At 40.5% G+C, this 23,513-nt stretch overlaps 1 protein-coding gene across 1 annotated transcript; it reads right to left on the bottom strand.

The window, feature by feature from the left end:
* Nucleotides 1-8,558: 8,558 nt before the first annotated feature.
* Nucleotides 8,559-11,039, bottom strand: LOC128735341 (uncharacterized; the record flags this gene model as incomplete). Its single annotated transcript, XM_053829831.1, has 1 exon — nucleotides 8,559-11,039. A coding segment is annotated over one exon (2,481 nt), but the record flags the coding sequence as incomplete, so codon positions are not given.
* Nucleotides 11,040-23,513: the final 12,474 nt, after the last annotated feature.

Consider the following 23,513-nt stretch of genomic DNA (forward strand, 5'->3'; position numbering starts at 1 on the left):
CTTAAATAATTTTGGGGTGCTGAGCCCGAATTTCAGGTTTATTTTGCATTAGAACGTATATTTTGACGTAGGACTACGTCTTTGTTTACTATACTGGGCCTGGGTAGCACTTTGTGAAAACGAAGTGTAACGTTTGAATGAAAGATTTCAAAAGCTAATAGCTACTAAACTACTGAATGAAACTGAAAAACTTATATGTCGTTGGATAGATAAAATGACCAGCAATTTTATGGAGGGGGTGAGAGAGCAATTTTTGGGAGGGCCTAAGGGAGCTTCTATACATACGAAACAAATATTTCCTCAAAACTCTAGAGCTAATTAACCAAATGGAACCAAATTTGGCGTGTGGGGATTTCAGAAGGCAAGAATTTTTTCTATGGTGAATTGTGACCCATCCCCTCTTTAGGAGGAGGGGGGCTCCCATACAAATGAAATACAAATTTCCTCATAACTTGAGAAGTAATCAAGCAAAAGGAACCAAATTTGGCATGCGGGGATTTTTGGATGCATGGATTTATTCTTATGATGGTTTGAGACCCTCACCCCTGTGTTAGGAGGACTTTCATACAAATAAAACAGAAATTTTTGCGTATGTGCCATATTTCCTGCTATGCAACAAGCGGTAAGCTGTGAAAGTAAACTAGTAAAACCTTCTCGGAGCAAAAAAAGTGAATCGACGCCGCTAACTTACATGCCGGTTTCATTCATGCCAAAAGAGAAGGGCATTCGAATGGCACATCATATTTGCGATGAACGATGGCTTAACATTAAATTTGTAACCAATGGCCCTTTTAAAGGCCACTGGTGAGTTAAAGTAAGATTATTGAAACATGTCAAGCTACGTATAATCATATTTAACACAATAATCTGTGGGCTGGCCCTTCATTACTATTTCAACCTTTATGATGCGCACAAGTGATTTTTAAAAGAAATCTCTATGTCTCAATGGTTGCAGGCGTTGTACTTATGTACCCCTGTCTACGTATCCTCAAAGCCACCATTGCATTCAATGAAGAATTGAATCTGAATATTTCGCTCTTCTCTTTTAAGTATTCACTTAAACTATGACACTCACAGATTCTTATAAACATTTATGTGCCAGAAATGCAGTTTACATTAGTCTTTGATCTGATATAGTCCTACGTCACCCTTTCGTACAACCCTTAGGGCTGTATACCTTGTAGTTTTTTGTGTTGGGGAGAACTATTTTTCCAGTATTTTTTAAGTATAATGACGTATAAGAAATGAGAGTCATTTGGAAAACTATTGCAGATTGATTTTTATAGGATAAAACCTTATATAAAACAATTCAAAGCAAGTATGAGCTTTAATAATCAACACAAAATCCATATAAGTTAATATTAATCAAAAATCAAAACTTTTCCCCTTATTAGTTTTCTGAATCTTCTTTATCTCCATCTTCTTTTTCTTCTTCTTCTTCTTCTTTTTTTCTCCTTCTGCAGAATCACTCGTTTCACGTTTCGTCTTCAATAATAATATTAATATAGCGTTCTCAGAAAGATTTTTCTAATTACATTTTTCCGTTTCGAAGAAGCTATAAGCTTCATTCGGAGAAATAAGAAGACGAATAATTCTATCACGATTTGTATTTTCACACTCATTTTTGCATGTAAAACATTGTCTTGTATTTTTATTACTATTTTAAGCATAAGACAATAACCTTATTTTCGTGATGGTCAATAACGGTGTAGTGGCTAGCATTCACGCCTCTCACACCGAGGACCGTGGTTCAATTCCCAACCCTGCAGAAGTCACGAATGACCCGAGTTGTTAAAGTGACTATAATTAAGCAAAAAAAAACTTAGTTTTGTGCTTCTTCTGCCATTCGTCCTACAAGCAATATAGTTGTCTAGATTCATTTATGACCGCAAATTGAAATTCTTTGCATTGCAGTGGACGTATCATATGAGGACTATACCCTGACATAAAGGTTTTTGGTATACAAACAATAAGTTTCGAATTTTTCTGAAATAATGTGTTCAAGAACTTGCTATAAGAAAATTTCTCAACCTTTTAATTAATTTTATATCTATACCCGTGATTTCAGAACTAATACCAGGATTGGCAAAAGATCTTCGAGCTGTATTTCCGTCATTACTATCGCTGTATCCTCCAGATTTCCTCCAACCTCTAAAATCTAGTCAATATGCAATATGGACCATACATTCGAAGCAGCCTATCCAACCATGTAAAAGAGATATCCTAAAATTAAGATATCGTACGTTTATTTTGAGTGTTTGCATTTTGTCTATATTGTTGAATTCTGATATAGTAGCCTTACAAGCGTAACATCTGTGCTCTGCGCTACTCTGCGCCAAATGAGACTATATCCATTCGAAAGCTCATATTTTACGCTAACTTTTACCGGTAGTGTCAATAGTGGCGAAGCTTGGCTTCAAAACTTTTAAGCGTGTTTTACGCGAAAATATGGCACTTTTTTAATGAAAATTAAAATTGTGGCATACTATGATAAAATTACTGCATACTCAATTAATGGGCTTTATTCAGCACTATTTTTTGAAGAACTTTTCCTTAGACACCGTTGAAATCCGAGCTACCATTAGACCTCTAGCATGTTTTGAAATATTGGGTTATTTTTCAAAAAAACGTTAAAACCTGCTGAGATAGCATACTTTCAAGATTCATAGAAAATTCAAATTTTGTCATATTGATCTAAAATTTTGGATTTGAACACTTCAATAGTATAGAATCACAGGAAAAATACAACGGAGAGTCGAAATGAACTTTCATTTTTTGGCTGCTGGCCAGCGATTCCCCACTGTGCGTTGGCCTCGTACCACTCCAGGACATCCTGTACAGAAGGAGCAAATACTTCTGAGACAGTCTTGATAGTCACGAACGGTGCACTCCGTTTACGTTTATGAGCAGATCGCTTGCCAAATCATGTATTTCGTGGAAAACTTTGAAAGTTTCTGCTTCCTTACTTCCTCTGGAACATCAAACTTGTGCTAGGTGGTGAAGAATAGTAGCCTTGGGAGCTGCCGGAATTCCGCCTTGACGTAAGTCTCATCATCCATGATGAGACAATGAATGTACAGTTTCCGGGCCGGTGGCTTTCCTACCGTATTTTGCCGTTTATCACGATTTGGAACCTTTTTGTACATATGCAGTCACTCCCGGCTTACTGAACGAAAGACTTGGGCAGACTCAACTCTTTAGGCCCCAACTCTGACCGGAAGCATTGGGATTCCGCTTAAACTCTTTCAGGACACGCTTCGCCCTCTAATAGAACATAATTCGGACCGCATTTCTCCTTCCGTTCGATGCTCAGAGTTTCGTAGTAACGTTCACACGATGCACCGTTGACTGCACGATTCCGAAAATCAACTTTTCGGGTGACGCCATTTTTCCAGTTTTCAAAAAACTGACAGTGATAAAAATACATTGTGAACAATACACTCTAATCGACTTCTACCCAAATTTTCAAAAGAAAATACCCAGTGGCTAATTTTCTACAGCGTTTTTCTCGTGATGTAATTTGACATGGGACACTCTGTAACAAAATTCCATGGCGTTAAAATGTCGACTTATGCATTTAATATGCTCTATAACGTTGCTCGGGTAATGTAAACGGTTCAACGGACAACGAATTGTCAAGAACGAGAAGAACGACTTGCGGATCCTACGCAGATTATAAAGGTGGCGAAGACTGGCCAATTATTTGATTAAGTAACTAAATAAGTATGATAACTATAGCGTCAAGTAGTTCATTTATTTATATACGCGAAGTTTGCAACATTTTGTAGCGGGTGGCAACTAATATTTTGGAATTTGTTCGTGGCCCTTATGCTCAACAACAAACGGGCTCAGAGAGAAATGAGAGCATGTATGTGTTAGCTCTCTCTCTCCTCTTTTTGTTAAAATTTTTTGTTTTGTTTATGCTTGCCCAGTTTTGCTTAAATGGCGTCGAAACAAGAGGCATTTCTGGAGCGCGTTGTACACTTCTACGAACTGCAACAGAAATCTCGGCAAAAAGTATGCGGTACAACATTTAAAAAGCAATTATGTTGCGGCTTCGACTGTTTACCATATTCTAAAATGCCCAACAACTATTCGCAAGCAAGATAGTGAAAGACCAAAATTATAGACGCAGAAGAACATCGTTCTATTTCTGGTTTCTTTAACAACAAGCCCTCTGGCTTGGCTATCAATCAAGATGAACCAGACGAATGTTTGAAGATTTTTTGATCCCGTTTCTTCAAAACCATCATGCAGGTGGACAATACGTGTTTTGGCCCGATAGAGCATCATCGGATTACGCCAAAAAAACACAATCGTTCCTGAATACCCATTTGATCCCATTTTTACCCGAAAACCTCGACCCGAAAAATCTGTCTCAGTGCGCCCAATCAAAGATTTCTTCGGGATTTTGAGTTTCTTGGTGCACAAAAATAACTGGAGAGCCACGAATAGCAAACAGTTGATTGGCAGAATCAAGAGATGCATGTGCAAAGTTGACATGACGGCCGTACAACCGATTACGGACAGTTTTCAAATGTATACTAATTTTTTTTTCAACAATGGATAATGTTTTTTTAATTTCGGTAAATCAGATCTTCTTCATGTACCTTTGTCTTTTTTTGACAGCTTGAGAAAAAAATTCCAAAATTTTAGTAGCCACCCGTTAAGTAATAACAAGATTTAACAAGTTTTTAAAACATGCCTAAAAGTGACATGTATTAAAAACTTGTTAAATCTTGTTATTGTTTTGTAATCAGGATATTTCCGGTTTGTAATTTCGACTCGCGTTCGCCCGGACCGTGCAGTTCGTTTTTGCTCTACATAGTGTTTGCGAATTTATGATGTGTTAGCGTGCGCAGTACTTTCTGTGGATTCATTCAGAGATGACATAATTTATTTTGACCTACCAATTTCTACTGATAACTGATTTGCTGCTGTAAAGTGGAACTTTTGATAAGGAAAACATGCGCTACGTGCCTAATTGTTTCTGAATTATGCAAGACCATAAACATGCGTTTCAAAACGTTCAAGGAACATCAGATCTTGCCAAAACCCACACTTTTGTGAACGATTATGATCTCTAATCTCAATAACTTTTAGAGATATTTCGCTTTTTTGGTGAAAAATGCTACTACTTTGGTCTCAAATATTTTTTAATGTGGTAAATGGTGGCAGATCAAACAACCTAAGCTTAAACATAAGCATAAGCAGAGAGTACCGCCCGTGTGCTGCTATTCCGTCATTGACCAAGACCGATGAATATTGCACAATGATAGCTTTTTTGTAGCCTGTCTAACTATACACAGCGTGCAATTAAAATAAGCTAGCTACCTGGGCCTTTCGTGGTTGACGTAAGTTTGTGTTCATAGAAAAAGAGTTCGTGTTAGCAAGTAAATGAGTGCTTATTATCAATCAATCTTCAATCTATTTATATAAGAGGCTTATGTCTGTACCGAAAACCAGGTCTCTGACAGGACGTCATAAGAGGTTTATCGATAATTAAAAACAGGTCCCTGACAGGACGTCATGCTTTCGTAGCAATGGGTTGTATTCTCAGTCACCTCACTGGTCGACTGCTGGACTGCTCGATTGCTCAACTGGTTGACTACACTGCTCGACTGGACTGGTCTATTAGACTGCTCGATTTGATTGCTCGACTGGATTGCTTAACTGAAATGTTCGATTCGACTGCTCGACTCAACTGCTTGATTGAACAGATCAACTTGACTGCTTGACTGAACAGCTCGGTGTAACTGCTCGAGACTTATCTGCTCGATTCGACTGCTTGACACATTTGCTTGACTTACTACTCGATCCGACTGCTCAACTCAACTGCACGATTGAACTGCTCGATTGGACTGTTAGATTCGACTGCTCGGCTGGACTGCTTGACTGGACAGCATGATTTGTTTGCACGACTAAACTACTCGACACAACCGCTCGACTCGACTGCTCGAATGAACTGCTTGACTCAACTACTCGATTGAACTATTCGAATCGGCTGCTCGACTCAACTGATCAACCCGATCGCTCGATTCAACTGCTCGATTAGACTACTCGATTTGATTGCTCGACTCAACTGACAGCTTAATTCAACAGCTCGACAAGACTGTTCGACTCAACTGCTCGACTTAGCCACTCAACCCGACCGCTGCTTGACTTCTGTTTGGATTCGACAGCTCGAATTAACTGCTCGATTCAACTGCTCGACTGAACTAGTCGACTCAACTGCTTCACTGGACTGCTCGACTCGACTGCTCGATTCGACTGCTCAAATGAACTACTCGACTCAACTGCTCGAATAAACTGTTTGACTTGACTACTCGACCAACTGCTCGACTTGACTGCTCGACTTGACTGCTCGAATGAACTGCTCGACTCAACTGTTGCACTTAACTGCTTGACCCGACTGCTTAACTAAACCATTCGATTCGACTGACTAGATTGCTCAATTTGACTGCTCGACTTGACTGTTCAACTTGACTGCTCGACTCGCCTGCTCAACTCGATTGTCGCGATATCATATGCTCGGCGTTAAATCAGACCGGACCAAGTCGCAACATTTTAAAAAATGAGTTAATGATAGTAAACTATCAAGAATTTTCTAAGCCACATTTTACTTTAATGAGACTACATAAATGTTGCAAAACATCTGGCTGTTTGCATTCAGTTAAATAAAATGCAATACGACCATAAAAACTATTTGTTTCAGTTTCCGGCTATGACTCTTTTATGTACAATATCTTAGAGCTATATTAGGCAATATAAGAACTCAAAGAACTAATACAAAGATTAAACATTTTCGCCAACACTGGTCAATGGAATATATCCGCAGTTTTTTGAATTCTGAACAGACATTTATTCCGGATTGTAAGATTCGGACTCATCTAGTTTTTTTATATTTGCCAATTATTATAATTTGTTCTATTAGTCAAATTTATTGTAAATTATTTCTCAAATGGTTTTCATTAAATTTTCCAAATCCAAAAGTTATATACCGATTGGTTGGAAAAGGAATAAATTCTATCAACTTCTACTTTACTACATATGCTTTCATTATTCTTTCTACTACTAGTAGATTCTACTACTGGAGTGAACTGGTTCAATCATAATGTTGACTAAGCAGGAAAAGAAAAATTCAAATGAGGGGAACCCCTTATTTCGGTTGTTTTTTGCCATTTGGATGGCGATGATTAAAATAGTGGATAGTGACTCATTAAAAAATTAGTCACAATTTTAGATTAACCGATTTAGATATACAAAAACCACATGAACCCACCATCAACGTGTTTTGACGGTGGGTATACCTTAAGACGAGGCTTGTTAACTCGTAGCAGATTTCTAGACCATTTTAGACCAGCCGCTGATTGATCGAATTGGACTGCTTTGCACGTATGAAAAAACCCAAAAAGGACACTCAGCAGTGTTGCCAAGAACAATATATTTACAACGTTTAGTAAAACTGCTAGCTAACGTGTAAAAAGTATCGAAAGTTTCCTGAAAAGAAAACAAAGAAGCCAGTTGTCACGTCTCGCCTCAGGGTATACCTAAAAAGTTCTTGCCGAATTGTTCGTTAAAGTTTTCGTTTGGAGCGTCAGCATATAGTATTATTTTGATTTTGAATAAATAAATGCCAGTAAAAGATAAATGTTTGTACAAAAAGAGAAGAAGAACTCAGAAATGTGGGATGATCTAATGATTCCCATTGGGATCTACCGTTGAACATTCTTTCCTAAATTATGACCGGTTCAACCGAAATTCAGATAGTTCAAGTACTATGAAATATTTCGCTTAGGGATCCTGGCAAATTTGACGAATTTTGCGGCACTTTTTTGTTTTGAAAAAGGTCCGACTTTAGTCTACAATTTTAATGTAGATAGCATTCAAATTCGGCAAATATTTTTGTTGTTTGTTTTGTTACAATTTCAGAACCTCTCTATTGGATAATAAAGCACGCTTCAAAGGGTCAAAATTCGTATTTATTTTGCAAGTTCACTAAACATTAAAAGTTCCTTTAACCTATAGATAAAAAACAAGTAAAAAAAACAATTGTATACCAGGTTTTTGGAAATCGCAGTCATTTGATATTTGCTCTGGTGTTTCATAGGGCTGCCACCTAGGACCGCTGCTTTTTGTATTGTGCGTCAGTGATATATGCACCTAGCTCAGAGCACTGAATCAAGCGCAATACTCAGCAATTCAGCAACATATATTGCTTAAAGTCTCTGTACAGCTGCCTGGCACCAAGCATCCTCGAGTGCAGAGTTTAAGTTTGGCCCCATACCAAGCCATCCGCAACAGGATCGAACGAGTCTAAAAACATTGGTCAATTTAACCTTCTAGAAACGTGATGTCAAAGATTCAACGTAATGAGTGATTTGTATAATTATAGTATAACTAAATGTGTGCATTAAATCCCGTTTGATATGATTTGATAAGCTTTGGTACTAAATAGCACAATGCCGCAATTGTATTTTCTTTCCATAAAATACCTGCTTTCTTTAATTTTCCAGCTTATTTATTACTTCAACTCAAATTTGCTTAAGTCCACCTAGCTACCCTTTAAGCTGTTGAAATATATTTGGGAAAGTTCCGAATGACGGTAATCCGGCAAAGGATCCACTAATGCTGAAGGAACCACTGCCACTGCCACTGCTGCTACTGCTGCTACTGCTGCTACTGCTACTACTGCTACTGGACGACCCAGAAGAGTTCGCCGAAGATGAAGCTCCACTGCCTGCAGTTCCCGCAGCTCCACCACCCTGGTTGAAGCTCGACGATTGACTGGACGATGATGACCCCTGCTGCCCGTTTGGACCGGTGAAGGTGTTGCTCATCGTGTTAGAATTAGACCCGGAAACCGATCCGTCCTTGTTGGTCTGCAGCGATTGACTTGATGCCGAATTTTTGTTACCTTGAATTCCATTTTCAAAGAACGTTTCCGAATTGGTTTGAGCATTGCTGGACGACGTACCGTGCTGATTTTGGAGCGTGGATGATGACCCAGCGTTCGATTGTTCCTTGAACTTATCCTTCTCCCGAATGGAGTTGGTATTGGCGTTGGAAGAGGTTAACGCCAGGTTTCCTTCCTTGTCGAAATTGGCCGACTGGCTCTGGGCAGTATTTTTACTACCGGAGGAGTCAGCCGTTTCGAAGCTTTGCTGCATAGTGTTGGCAGCGCTCAGCTGGCCGGAACTTCCATCGACCGCCACGTTACCGGAGGTACTTCCTGCGGAATTTTGGTTGAAGGTTCCTAACTCGTTTTGAGTCGATTGTGATTGAGATTGTGAACCATTGCTTTGCTGAAAGCCTCCCCACAAGTTTTGGGACGTAGATTGGGAGGCGGCTTGCGATCCGCTGGAAGGTCTGTGCGGTTTTCTGGGAGGTGGTCGTTTTTGATAGGATGGTATTTCTTCTTCCTCGGTAGGGAAGAAGATGGCATCGGAATCACGGCGTGCGCGGCGAGCCGTTCGGCTGGCGCCGATGTTTTCGTGCGTCCAGGTGAAATCGGTGTTGCCCAGCTGCTGTAGGTTGAATTCCGGGATCGCTGAGTTGAAGTTTGGTGGTGGCGGAGGAGGTGCTGGAGCTGGCGGTGATAGAGGTTGAGGCTGGGGACTTGGTTGGGGATAGGCCTGGGGTTGCAGGGGTTGAGGTTGAAGCTGTGGTCGCGGTTGAGGTTGCAGAGGTTGTGGTTGAGGTCGCTGTTGTGGTGGCTGAGGTGGTACTTGAGGTTGCAAGGGTTGAGGTTGATATTGTGGTCGCGGTTGAGGTTGCAGCGGTTGCGGTTGAGGTCGTTGTTGTGGTTGAAGAGGCAGCTGAGGTTGCGGACGTATTGGGGGTGGAGGTGGAGGTCGAGCTTGTGGCTGCGGTTGTGGTGGTGGCGGACGAGGCTGAGGTTGTGGTTGGAATGGTGACTGCGGTTGAGGTTGAGGTTGCGGAAGACCATTGAATGGTTTCTGCGTAGCCGGTTGCTGTTGTCCAAATAATCCTAAAATAGGTAGAATGGGCTGGGACTGTTGTCCTTGTTGCTGGTAGTTCGCAGGATTTGCAAGATTAACGCCAGCCTGTACGAGGCTACCGATTGAATTGAATAGATTTGGTAAAACCTGACGTCTACGCCTGGCTGTTGCAGTATCATTGAATTCTCCGCGGATGTCAATGTCATATGTGACGTCTTCGATGTCTTCACTGGGAGTCGTTGCAATCGTTGGAGGGATTGTAACAGCGGGAGAGGATGGTAATGGACCCCTGGCTGGCGGTGGTGGTACAGGAACTGGTGGCAGAGGGGGCGCAGGAACAGGAGGTGGTGGTAGACTTGGAGTCTGTGAAACAGGGGCCATAGAAGTAGGAGGTGCGATTGTGGTTGAAACTGGAAGTACAGTCTCAAGCGGATTTTGATTGGGAGGATTAGGGAAAGGATTTTGCGGGCTCAATGGTTTTTGTCCAAAACCTCCTGTGGGGGGTACAAATGGTTTATTTCCAAATTGATTATTCGGTGTAATTTGTGATGATCCTGGCTGAAATCCGTGATGATGGGGATAAGAGCCACTATATACTGCTTGACCGTATGGTGGTGGACCATGGGATGGTGGACCATGAGGTGGTGGACCATGAGATGGTGGACCATGAGATGATGCACCATGAGGAGGTGGACCATGAGGTGGTGGACCATGAGGAGGTGGTCCATATGGCGGAGGTGGACCGTGTGGCTGGTGATGATGTCCATGGTGTTCCGGAAAATTTCCACCATGCGATGGCGGATGACCATGCGGCGGATATTGTTGCCCATATGTTGGTGGTGGTGGTGCAGGAGGTCGCCCAAAGGAGTTTTGTGATGGATAACCGTATGGATTTTGCGGAGCGTATCCGAACGAATTTTGGCCATATCCTTTTATATTATCATTGTTTGATTGAACCACAACGGCGTATAATCCTCCAGTTCCACCGTAGGGTGTTGATAATTGATTGAATGTTGATTCAATCTGGCGATTTACACTTGTTAATATACTTGCTGTATTTGCTGCCACTTGAGCGAATAGATTCCCTGGCTGCCCAAACTGTCCGTAAGGCTGTTGATTGTAATTAATCTGTCTGTAATTTCTATCCTGGAGATTCACTCCGTCTACCAAGATGTTATAGGAATTCGATCCATTGGAAGAACCTAAAAGAAACAAAAAAGAAATGAATCATTAACCGGTTTTGAAAAACTTTAATATAATAACGACACGATTTTAAATTATCTTTGTTCTTTAATACACGAAACTCAACGTAAAAAGTAGCAATCTCAACAAATAAAACACATATCCGTCTCTCTAAACACGTTATCACCATTTTCTGTTTTTGTATAAGCTATTCCACCAAACCACTTACCAAAGCTGCAAATCAGCAGACACAGCACAGAACTTATCAAAAGGTTTACGAGTGCCATCACGAAAAATTTAATTGCGCTGCTAACAACAACATTACTGATCTGCAATCGAGGGCACAGAGCCAAAATTTGGACGGTTTCAATCTACCGATCGCACTGCACAGAACAACAACCAAATGACCGAAAAATCAAGTCTCCCGAAGAATGTTGCGTCTAAAACTGACCGTGAAGCTTTCTCGGAGGTGACAAAGTTACGGCTAATCGCGCACACTTGTGAAGATCGCTTCTAGCGGACTCTCTCGTGGACAAACCAGCACCGATGTGGCAACAGGTTTGCTCTTCTCAAGCAAAAGAGAACTGACTGGAAGACAGGTAAGGCTAGAATTCCCCTGTTAATCCACCTAACAGCACTTGTAACTTTGTTTCTCAAAATAATTTCAAAGCACTTCTGATCAGTCAAGAAACATAATCGTAATTACTGAACATATTCGCGATACTGCCGTAGTCGTAGTATCGTTCAATGATCGATCTCCAGTCCGGAACCACCGTCAGTTATTCAGAAAACAGGTTTGATTAACGGTGACCGCGGTTACCTTCGATCGCGTCTGAACAAAGTTTCAGCTGTTCAACACCAGTGCGTGACTTTTTCGAAAACACTCAAACCAACCAAGTTCAAACTAGCAAACTTAGTTGAATCTTCGATTTTAATAGCCAAAACAAACAACGACCACAACAACAAACAGCAAATCGAACCTTACTGGTATCGGTCACTGTCTACTGATTCACTGTCAACCTGCATCGCGATGACGGTGTGTCAGTTTGGGAAATACGCGCGCGCCGATTCAGACAGCAAGAGCCGAACCGAGCCCGGTCGGGTCGAGAATAGTTCCCCATTAACTCTCTGCAAATGCGTATCATCCGCCGACCGACCGTCAAGGTCCTCCACCTTACGTGTGGTGTGGATGCGAATGGATGGATGGAACTCGTTTTCGATTTCATTGCGCATCGGATGCTGTTCGGCCAGTTCGGTTACAATTTTTATTATGGTGGAGTGCGTAATGCCGCCCCATTCGGGGTTTCCCCTTTGACGGAAGTTGGTGAAAGAATTAAGTTATAGTGCAATGGTTGGTGGATACTAAAATTGCGGAAATTTCAATCTCTTCTTCAGTTTATTGTTTTCATATTCAATTATGTTCAATGCTAGCTAAGTGATTTCTTGAAAGCCAAGTTTAAATTCTTAATAATAATTTGCTAGATAATAAAACAATTTGTTTTATTTGACTGCATTTAGTAAAATTTTATAGCCGTTCACTTTATTTTCTAACGGATAAATTTGTATGGATCAATTGATATAAGTACACCGGGGCAAGTGGGACCTAAAAATGCATAGTTTGGGTTTATTCCACTGTGTTTTCTATACCTATGATTATTTCAAAATTCTTTCAGCACAGAAACTCTTCAGTGGTATCACTTCGAAGGATTAATTACGAAAAAGGTCTATCAATTTACATGAAATGAATCTGGAGGAGGATTTTCAAAATTATGCCGATAGGTCCTATATTCAAATTTGATTAAAAAGCATAAAATAATAGTAAATTGTGTAAGTTAATATACAGCAATGTTAAAGCATTGCAAGAAGCAATCAAAAACAATATTTGCACAAAGGGTTCATTCAAAAATAGCGTAACAAAATCAGATCAGAACGGGCGACTTTTTGATTTATACATATAGTATAGAACACAGATCGTGAGCAATTACGCTGTAAAGCATTATTGTAATGAAATATAGTTGAATATGTCGCTGTATCCAATTCTTGCGAGACGTAATTTAGGATTAACCATTGTTTAATAGCTCGAAAATACGCTTATGATCTGTTTGTTCTACCATGCCCAATTCGGTAGAGCTACTCATGAGAGGTAGTTACGCTATAATAACCACAACACTTTATTGTTTCAATTCCAGTTGCAGATTTGCTTAATTATATCAAATTTACCTTTCCAAATTCAATTAACATCGTTTAGGTGTTACCAAAATGTGACCAAACTGTTTGTTTCCTCACAAGCTGTGCAGAAGGGTTTCTTTTTTGGGGCCCCTTGGTTTAGTCCTTTTCGGTTTTATTTTAACCCTCTAACGGGTAAGGCCGTCTGTAGAAAAAAATAATAACATCAAACCTTCAAACCGAAACAAAGGAGTAGAAACCAGTGTTTATTTTTCCATATTAATGCATATTTAATACAAAAATGTTGTACAGTAGTTAAATTTTAGTTCAAACCGAACCAATCATTGAAATGTTTGGAGAGATAAACCGTTACGACTGCCTAGCAGTGAAAATGTTGTTCCAATTTAATTCCAGTTTCGCATATTGCCATAATCCATACTAAAACTTCATTTTTAAAGCAGAAAAAGATGCACAGTACAAAAGCAATATAACTTAACATGACTTGATTTGATGTCAATGTCGGGGCCACCATTGATCCCAATGATAATTACAACATGACAATAGTCCGAAAAGTTTCGAACAATTCAGTAACATCCTTTCTGCATGCATTCAATGCATGGTAAAATATTGTATTTGTAAGGTAAAATTGTAAGCTAAATTCCGGAGAAAGGGAGTTCCGTACAGTAGACCCTTTTGCAGGCACTTCTTTCAAGTACCACAGTAGCGGTAGAAAACCAGAATATGGAACGTCTGAATATTCGAAAACACACCTGGAGGCATCCAAATGGAGACTCCAGCTCTCAGCTCGATCATGTCGTTATTGACGGTCGACACTTTTTGAATGTCATCGATACCGTACGGGACCAAGTATCGATTCTGACCACTATCTCGTTATGTGTGAGATTCGTACAACGTTGTCGAACGTGGCGTATGCTCGCACTGAGAGGACACTACGTTTCAACATCCAGCGATTGACGATAGATGACCTGGCAGCGGAATACGCCAGAATACTTGATCAACGTCGCAGAAAAGCAGCAACCAAACGAAAGATATTAGCGGGTTGTGAAGGAACCTCCATGATGCCCTGATGCCATTGAAAGTAATCAGTAAATTGAACTTCTAAAAGCGGGAAGTGAGCGGCTGTAGGAAGCAATCCACCAGATCATTGTCAGGCTCTGGGAGGAAGAACAAATGCCGGAGGAGTGGTTGGATGGCCTCATTTGCCCTATTTTAAAAAAAAGGACATCGACTCGAGTGTAAAAAAAACTGTCGAGACTTTACATTGCTCAATTCTGCCTACAAGGTGCTTTACCGTATCCTGTTCTATATACTGAGATCGTCAGATGTTTACCCTGCGTCAGCTAGACAAGTTCCGAGAGTACAACTTGCAGACTCATCCACTGTTTGTAGACTTTAAGGCGGCGTATAAATCAATCAAACGAAATGAGCTGTGGGAGATAATGCTAGAACATGATTTTCCGACGAAACTATTTACGCTGATTTTGGAAAGCTAGATGAGTCAAAATCATGCGCTAAAATGGTGGGTGAGACCTCACCTGCTAACTGTGACGTTAGATGGATTGAAGCAAGGGGATTCACTCTCTTACCTGCTATTCAACTTTGCCTTGGAAGGAGTAATTCGAACAGCAAACGTGAAAAGAAACAGGATTATCATCAAGAAACCTCACGTGCTTCTTGGTTTTGCGGATGACGTCGATACTAATATTGTTTCAAGGGATTGGCTCGCCATCAAGTCGTCGAAGTCTCCAATACCCGAAATGCATTTAAATCATCCAAGAGTATGCCGGATTTACTGAATGTTGGATGCATTTTTGTAGTTAATGTCCGACTAGCGGTGGCGGGTCAACTGCCCGATATAACGCCATCAACATTTTATGCAAGCGTAGAGCTTTGGCGAGTCCGAATCAAAATTTAGCTTAGGATCAAAAATGGTTTCAAATATTCTTACTTCTTTCTAAATACATTACACACATACAGTATGTGTCTTAATATGACTAATGACTGCTCTCTCTCGTTCTCCCTCTTTCTCTTTATCTATTTTTAATAACGGTGAAGGCTAAAATTGGGGGACAGCAGTGTCATGTGGAACGAGGTTGGTAAAGTAATTGGTAATTGGTTGGTAAATAATTGATGTAGACCAGGGATGGAAGATCAGTGATTTTGATAAAATCTGTGAGTTATCGCTACACGCACAGATCACGATCCGTACAGATCATGACAAACAGTGAATCTGTAGCGTTGATCACAAGATTTTGTTCTTTAAACAGTCACAGCGGTCGATCATAGTGTTACATTTTAACTAGCTGGGAGAAAAAATGTCACACATGTTGTTTGTATTGTGATTCATACGATGCACACAATCAATCGTCCATATCTGCTATATTTCTCAACGCAATCATGCAATGAACATGATCTGACATGAGGTTTGTCATAATCTGAACGGATCGCGACAAAATGTTTGTCGCTTACAAGTAGTGATGTCAATGAATCTGAATCTGATCGCTCCTATGATCTTGATCGCTAGAAGCGATTTTTTTGCATCCCTGATGTAGACCAATCTTTGCGAGAAATTATTGAAAAGTATAATACTCTTCTTGAACATAATACAAAAAAATTCACAAAGCATATTCCTATGAAAGATGATCGTTGTCCGTGGATGTCTTATGATTTATGGTTCCTAATTAGAATCAAACAGAATTACCTAAAAAGAGTGAAAAGAAACCCTAATGACTTACGCCTGAAAGAAATGTTAAAACATGTTAGCAAGAAAGTAGAATTAGGTAAGAAAAGTTGCAAAAAACGGTATTATGACAATCTTCTCAGTGCTACCAGTCACTCGAAAATGTGGAAAAATATAAATTTACTGTTTGGAAGATCAAAGCAAAAAAAAGATATAATGTTAATATCCGATGGTTTGAGAGCAAAAAATGATCTTGAAACCTGTGAACATTTTAATAAGTACTTCACATCAATTGGACAGAAATTAGCTGATGATATTTCCAAGCCATCTAATCTAAATCCGTACAGCAACATTCGTCATGTAAATAATTCAATATTCTTACGACCTGCGACTGTTAATGAAGTAATTTTACTTATTAATGGTCTTAACGTTAAAAAAGCTGTGAACCGGATAACATTCCAGTTCACGCAATTAAAAACAATCCTTTGCAGTTCGCAAAAATTCTCTGTGAAATGTTCAATATTATAATTTCTTCAGGAACTTATCCCAGCATATTGAAAATAGCTAAAGTTATTCCAATTCCTAAATCTGGTGACCTGTGTACTCCAAGTAATTACCTACCAATTTCTACACTACCAGTTTTCAATAAAAATTTTGAAAAACTTTTAGTCACGCGGTTAGCAAGCTTTTTTGAAAACAATAATATATTCTATTGCATGCAATACGGAATCAGAAGTGGATTTAGTACTACTACAGCAATTGTTGAATTAGTAAATAACTTAACTCAAGAAATTAAAGTAAAAATCTGGTAGCAGCTCTTTTCTTAGATTTGAAAAAGACCTTCGACACTCTGAAGCATGACATATTATTAAAAAAATTGGAATGCTATGGAATCAGAGGAGTAGCAAATGATTTAATTAAAAGTTACCTAACTGATAGAAAACAATTTGTTACTGTTAACGGTGTCAATAGTTCATCTCGTTTAGTTGGAAATGGCGTACCTCAGGGTAGTAATTTAGAGCCATTCCTATTTCTGGTATATGTTAACGATATCGCAAATCTTCGATTAAAGGAAGTACCGAGGCTTTTTGCTGATGACACAGCGTTATTTTATCCGAGTGAAAATCCTGTAAGTGCAGTATCTGAAATGGAATACGATCTGAAAATTCTTAATGATTACTTTTCAATCAATCTTTCAAAAACTAAATTCATGATTTTTCGTTCACCTAGGAAAAAAATAAGTAACTTTAACAATCCGAAACTAGCATAGAAGAAGCTGTGGAATTTAAATATTGAGGCGTGGTGCTTGATGCTACTTTATCGTGGAGTAATCATATAAAGTTTTTGGAAAAGAAAGTTACCGTTCTTTGTGGATACATGCGTCGGCTTAGTCCATTTGTAAATCGGAAAACACTATTAACTTACTATAACTCTAGCTTCCAATATTTTAACATAGTGTGGGGAAATGCCTGCAAGTCCAAAATAAAACCATTACAAGTGCTGCAAAATAGATGCAGAAAAATTATCCTTGGTCTACCACACTTGCACCCAACTCAGACTATTTACTCAGACACGTCCCACAGCATTCTTCCAATTCGAGCATTATGCGATTTACAAACATACACGTTTATTCAAAACATTCTGCATGATAATAACAGGCATCACAATCTTCTAATCTCAATGACAAATCATTCACTAAACACTAGGCAAGCAAATCATTTGCTACGTACTAGAGCTCTAACTACTCTAGGTTAAAAGCAGATAACGTTTAAAGGACCGCAATTGTACAATTCTCTTCCCAGCGAGCTTGCCGGGTTGGTTCCGTTCATACTTATCCGATCGCCACTTAAAGGTGAACATTGAGGGCAGTCTCTCTGTATCGTTCACTGCTCATTCTGGAATACCACAAGGCAGCCATCTTGGTCCTATAATATTCCTTATCTACTTCAATGACGTCAACTACCTGCTTAAAGGTCCACGACTCTTGTTAGCTGACGACCTCAAGTTATACTCAAAAGTCGAAAATCTATCCGACGCCGCTGTCCTTCAGGAGAAACTATCGACCTTTGCCAAATAGTGTATCGACAACCGCATGCTGCTTAACCCCAACAAGTGTGAAGTCATTACATTTTCCAGAAAGCTGAGCCCGTTCGCTTTTGACTACAAGCTGTCAAATACGCCATTACGTCGCGAAAACTGCGTCAAGGAACTGGGGATACTGCTCGACTCTAAACTTACACTCAAACAGCACATCGCGTTCATCGTGGACAAAGCTTGCAGGAACCTTGGCTTCATTATGCGCATCGGCAAGAACTTCAACGATGTTTACTGCTTGAAAGCTCTTTATTGTGCATTAGTCCGCTCCGACCTTGAATACTGTGCTCCAGTTTGGAGTCCATACTATCAAAATGGAGCTAGCCGAATCGCGTCAGTGCAGCAGAGATTCATTCGTTTTGCTGGTGGTGGGGGTGAGCGGTAGGTTATTTTTAAAAAAAGTAGAGTAATCAGGTAAGGTAAACCCCGATACACACAAGCATACATAAAAAATGTATAAGCTTATCGCTCACTCGATAGCGATAGTAAAAAAAATGTAGTGCAGGTTACAGCAAAAACCCGGGCAATATTATAATACATCCACACATTGGTCGCAGTAAAGAGTCCACACAACAACAAAAAGTAGACAATTCTTAGGCTGTTAGAAATCGTAAATAATATTGTCGAAAACATGTTAACACCCTACAAATCTGAGTTTTATTTGCTGCGTATTTTGAACATCACATATCTACCGATTGGCGTTGATCGTTAATCGCTTTATAACAACAGCTATTTAGGATCTGTTTACAGTTGCATAAAGTGAATTGTGGTGCAAATGCGCGTACATCGCGATAACAGCTGTATCAATCATCACATGTTTTTTGGTAAAATTTGACGAATTTCACTTCAATTGCAGCAAATGAATACACTAGTATATACGTGTTAGAGTTGTACAAGTGGTAGTTGGTTCAAAACTATCAAGAAACAAATCCGGCGTTCCACAAGGCAGTGTTTTGGGACCAATTTTATTCTCGGATGCCACTGGTTTTGTTTTTGAAGTTGAATGCATTCTGATGATAGTGACATCGACTTGACGTTTCATTGAGGATTGTCAGCGTCAATCAATCTATCAAGTTGACTGGTGTATCTTAGCAGAATATTAAAATAAAGATAGGTGAAAGATAATTGTTCCTACTGCAGAATAGGTGGAATAGTGCAATAAGTTGAATGTGAACTGAATTGAAAAATGTGCACCATCTAAACAGCTGAATGCCAATATCGCTAGTATTTAAAGCAGTTTATGTGTTGGAAACACTTTGTTGTTAAATTTGCCAATTGTTGTTTATTTTGCGTCGGTAGCAGCCCTAGCAGTTATTAATAGACATGCCAAATACGAGGAATTTTCTTTAAATATGTATTATTTCTAGTAATTATGAATTTGAAATATCGGATGTCAATACCAAAGCTAGGGGTAGATGAACGACTAGCAAGTCATTGAGATGAACTGATTCACTTCAGATGAGTGCTCGAGCGAATGACGCTCTGAAAAGAACCAAGGTTCTTCGAGCGTAGCAAGACTACCATAGCACGATTATTGTAGACAGTCTACGCAGTATGCTGTTTATTACGCCATGCAATATACTTCTTGATGTTGGAAAACTGTGAAGCTATATGCTATATGTCCGCCGGTTTGGAACAAACAAAGGGATTTTACCTACCACCTGAAAAGGTTCGCATCAACAGTCAGATTGTTGTACGCCGGGTTACACCGCCATAAGCCTCCGAGGTCTACCACGTCACTGCCGTCCCAACAGATTCCAGTCGAGTGCCTCCCTACAGATTTCATTCTCTCAAGGTGTGTCCAATCAACCCCCACCTACGTTCTCGAAGCTCTGTTTATATTTCCTGCTGGTGACAGCTACGATGGAGTTCCGAATTCGGGATCCAAGGGTGAGGTCACTAAGCCCCGTTAACGAAGACTTGCATTTTTCTTATTGTCTCCACCGATACGCACCATGTACCTTACAGGCATACAATAGAACGGATTTTACGTTTGGATTGCTCATTTGAATCGGTTCGCAGAAAAGAATGAACGGCTCAGAGCCGAATCCACAAAAGAGTCCTTTTACCCAACCCTAGCTAAAGCACACAGTTGGACATTGAAGTCCCCGTTTCAAATCTTAAGTATTCAAAACGTAAATACACCATCTGCAGTTCGTATGATGTTTATCAAGCGAACTGCAGCAAAACTGGCATTCTATATAAGCCTTTCAGTTGGCCTCGAGGTACTCACTGGTCCAACAAGCCAGCCGTCGTATGTTCGAATCTCAACGTGGAGAGTCTGCAAGGGTGAGTAGGATCGTCGCACTAGCCACGCAATTGTCCCGTACTCTAACAGCTGACTGCGAAGTGTGTCAATTTGACACTATCAAATACAAAACAGAAGATCAAGTTCCGGAAAGAAAATGCAGTACCTACGTTTTTATTTGTTCAACATAAACAGGCTTGGAAAATCACCTTCCAACACAGTGAACCCCACTGAAATAAGGTTCCTGGTTCAACGCCAAGACGTTCTAATTATTAATGCCGAATGCTGACTTTGAAACCAAAGCCGCATATCAAAGTTCTGTTGTACGGTAAATATTTGTACTTACTTGGTGTATACTGCCTGCCCAGTTAGCTTCGAGGTACGACGCTGGTTTAACAAGTCAGTCGTCATATGTTCGAATCTCGACTGCGCGCAACATTGTGTAATTGCAAGGCAGTTTTACTGTTCGATTATTGTCAGTAGAACTGCTGACAAGCGTGTGCTGGATGGACTTTAGTTGAAGTCTTTGCAGTCATTTTCTTAACTTCCGAAATACAGACGATACGATCCTGTACCATTTTATTTTGAAGATTTGAATTTTCCAGAATTTTTTTTTATTGAAATAATTGAAATAATGGAACGAAATTAATACAGCGGAAGTGAGATTTCGAGCTTGACTGACATTCCACGATCGTGTCTTCAACAAAATTATTCGTTTTTGACGGCGAAAAAATACCTTAATAAATCACTTCCTCGAAATCGCCCTTACTGTTCAAATTTCAAGGGTTTATCCAGAATAGAGAAATTACATTTGATTGAAAGTGCGTGTGCGACTATTCAACTCACCGGTAATACCCATGAGATTATAGATCTTGGCCGGCCTTCTTAATGGTCGACATTGCCTTTTTCGGAAGCTCCCACTGTAAATCGATTGGACGCCTAAAAAAACTACCACAATAAACGTGAGGCCAACCACTTTCTAGCTCTACTGCCTTGCACGAATCGAATCCACAGCGTGGATTCCTATCAGTATTTACACATAAAACACACTTATAACCAGTAATGCGAATCACTTCCATTGAATGTTTTAGTTGAACGTTCGACTCGACTGAATGAGGATCGCGTTCGGAAAGTGTGTGCTATTGAACTAAAGTAACCAGTAAAGGTCCACCATGAAAATCGAAGTGTTCGTTATTGTTTTTGTGGCGTTTTACGTCATGGTGGAGTCGCGATCGGTACGAGTGCGCCGTCAAGATATACACTTCAAAAGCTACGACCAGGAGGAGTTCAAAGTGTTCGCCGACCGGATGAAACCCTTTATCCGGGTGCCGGGATTCAGTCAAAGTAGTGCTGCCAACACGGGATCTCAAACTCTGGTGAATCAGCACGGGATGCTGCAGCAAACGGCGGGTGGCAGTCAATCTGCGAACCTGGCAAACGATGGTTCCAGTGGGCAGTTAAGTGCGGCCAACACCCAGCAGCAAACATTCCAGTCCGGAAACATGCTACAAAGTCAGAACACCGGTCAAAGTCAGTCGGCAAATTTCGGCAAAGAGCATCAAATTCTTTCGAATGCCAACACAAACACCAATACGCTGCAGGACGGTGACAAAATCCGGCAGCAGTCGGGCGGTGGAGCCGGTACATCCGTTGTGGACAAACACGGCAGTCAATCAAGTCAGGCTCAAACGAATAGTGAAACGTTCGACGAAGCTGGCCAGAAGGGCAGCAAATCGACCGGTTCCAGTCAGGCGCTACAGATAGGCAAGGACGGCTCGGGATCGGGCGCCCACAGCAACACCGGCTCGGAAACGATCGAACTGGCGGACGGAACCAAAATCACGAAGTCCTTCAGCTCGTCGTCCAGCTTCCAAAGCAGCGGAAATGTTAACGCCGGGGCATCGGCTAGCAGCTTCTCGAATACACTCGGTTAACTTGCGAGCGAGCGGGAAGCGTTATCAGCTGAGTCGTGTTTTGAGTTTTTTTTTGTTTTTGGCTAGTGAGGTTATCGTAAGTAAACTGTTTGGCAATTGTTTGCCCGTAGTTTTTTTTTTTGTTTTTGTTCCGTGAAACAGAGGAATCCCCAACTCGTTCAAATTCGATTTGGGAGATATCACATTCGGGCCTGCTCTCCTTGGTAGCTTGACTGGAATGTTCACAGTTTTGATAATGTGGATGATGTTGTTAAGTAGAAATAGTTCCATATTGCCATTGAATAATAAAAATAGGATTATTACAAATTTTTTTACGAGTAGTTTGCCTTTATGCATGTAGAATAAACTCATCCGACTTCTCAAGCGGAGGATTAAGCTCTTTCGCTGAATGGGGGCCTACACTATTGGAGCTGTGCGTGAATCATATTTTTACGACTCCCCACGCTCGTGCTCGCTAGCTTTGCAATAATAGGTCTTCACAAACAAGACCCGGCACTTTTCTCGACGACCCATAAAGGCTCCTTGTTGCTGCAATAATTAATGGCGACAACACTACTTTAATGCGATTATTTATCGTTCCGTGCCAGAAAGCGGTCCGCTCTACCTCGGTTGATGAAACTTAAATGCCTTATTTAATGTGCTCCCATTGAGCGCAACCCTTTTCCTCCGGTGCGGTGTGAGCTGTGCGACAGATACCTACCTTCCATTGGCCGCCAACTGTTGCCACCACGTGTAGAAAATTGCACCCAGACACATATTTAATTCTCCACCTCTCATCCACCCACACACGGGTTTTGAAGATCGCTCCCGTAAAAGGCTCTGAGCCTATGGCACCATCAAGCTTCGTCGCTTTCTGGAAGATGCTGTCAGCTTAGTGAGCTTCAGCATATTTTCTCTTTCTGGCTTGGGACAGCAGACAATATTTTTGGTTTGAAGACCTTATTACCAAATTGTATTTTAGTTTGAGACAATGCCTTCACATTATGAAATAGCAGATTTAGGTTTACCAAAATTGTTTATTGTTTTATTCCTATCCATAGACACTAAGAACTGCACAACATTGTCATACTCCGCTGATGTTTAACTCAATTCTGACAACCAGACAGCAGCCTAAGTAACACGATAGTCTGGAATTCATTCCTCATTTGGTTACATTAGGCGTAGCTGGGCTGCGGCTTACCTTCAGACGAGAACACCTCGAGAAAAACTCCCTCGTACCGGCGCGT

Source organism: Sabethes cyaneus, chromosome 2, assembly GCF_943734655.1.
Source record: "Sabethes cyaneus chromosome 2, idSabCyanKW18_F2, whole genome shotgun sequence".
NCBI classification, from domain to species: domain Eukaryota; kingdom Metazoa; phylum Arthropoda; class Insecta; order Diptera; family Culicidae; genus Sabethes; species Sabethes cyaneus.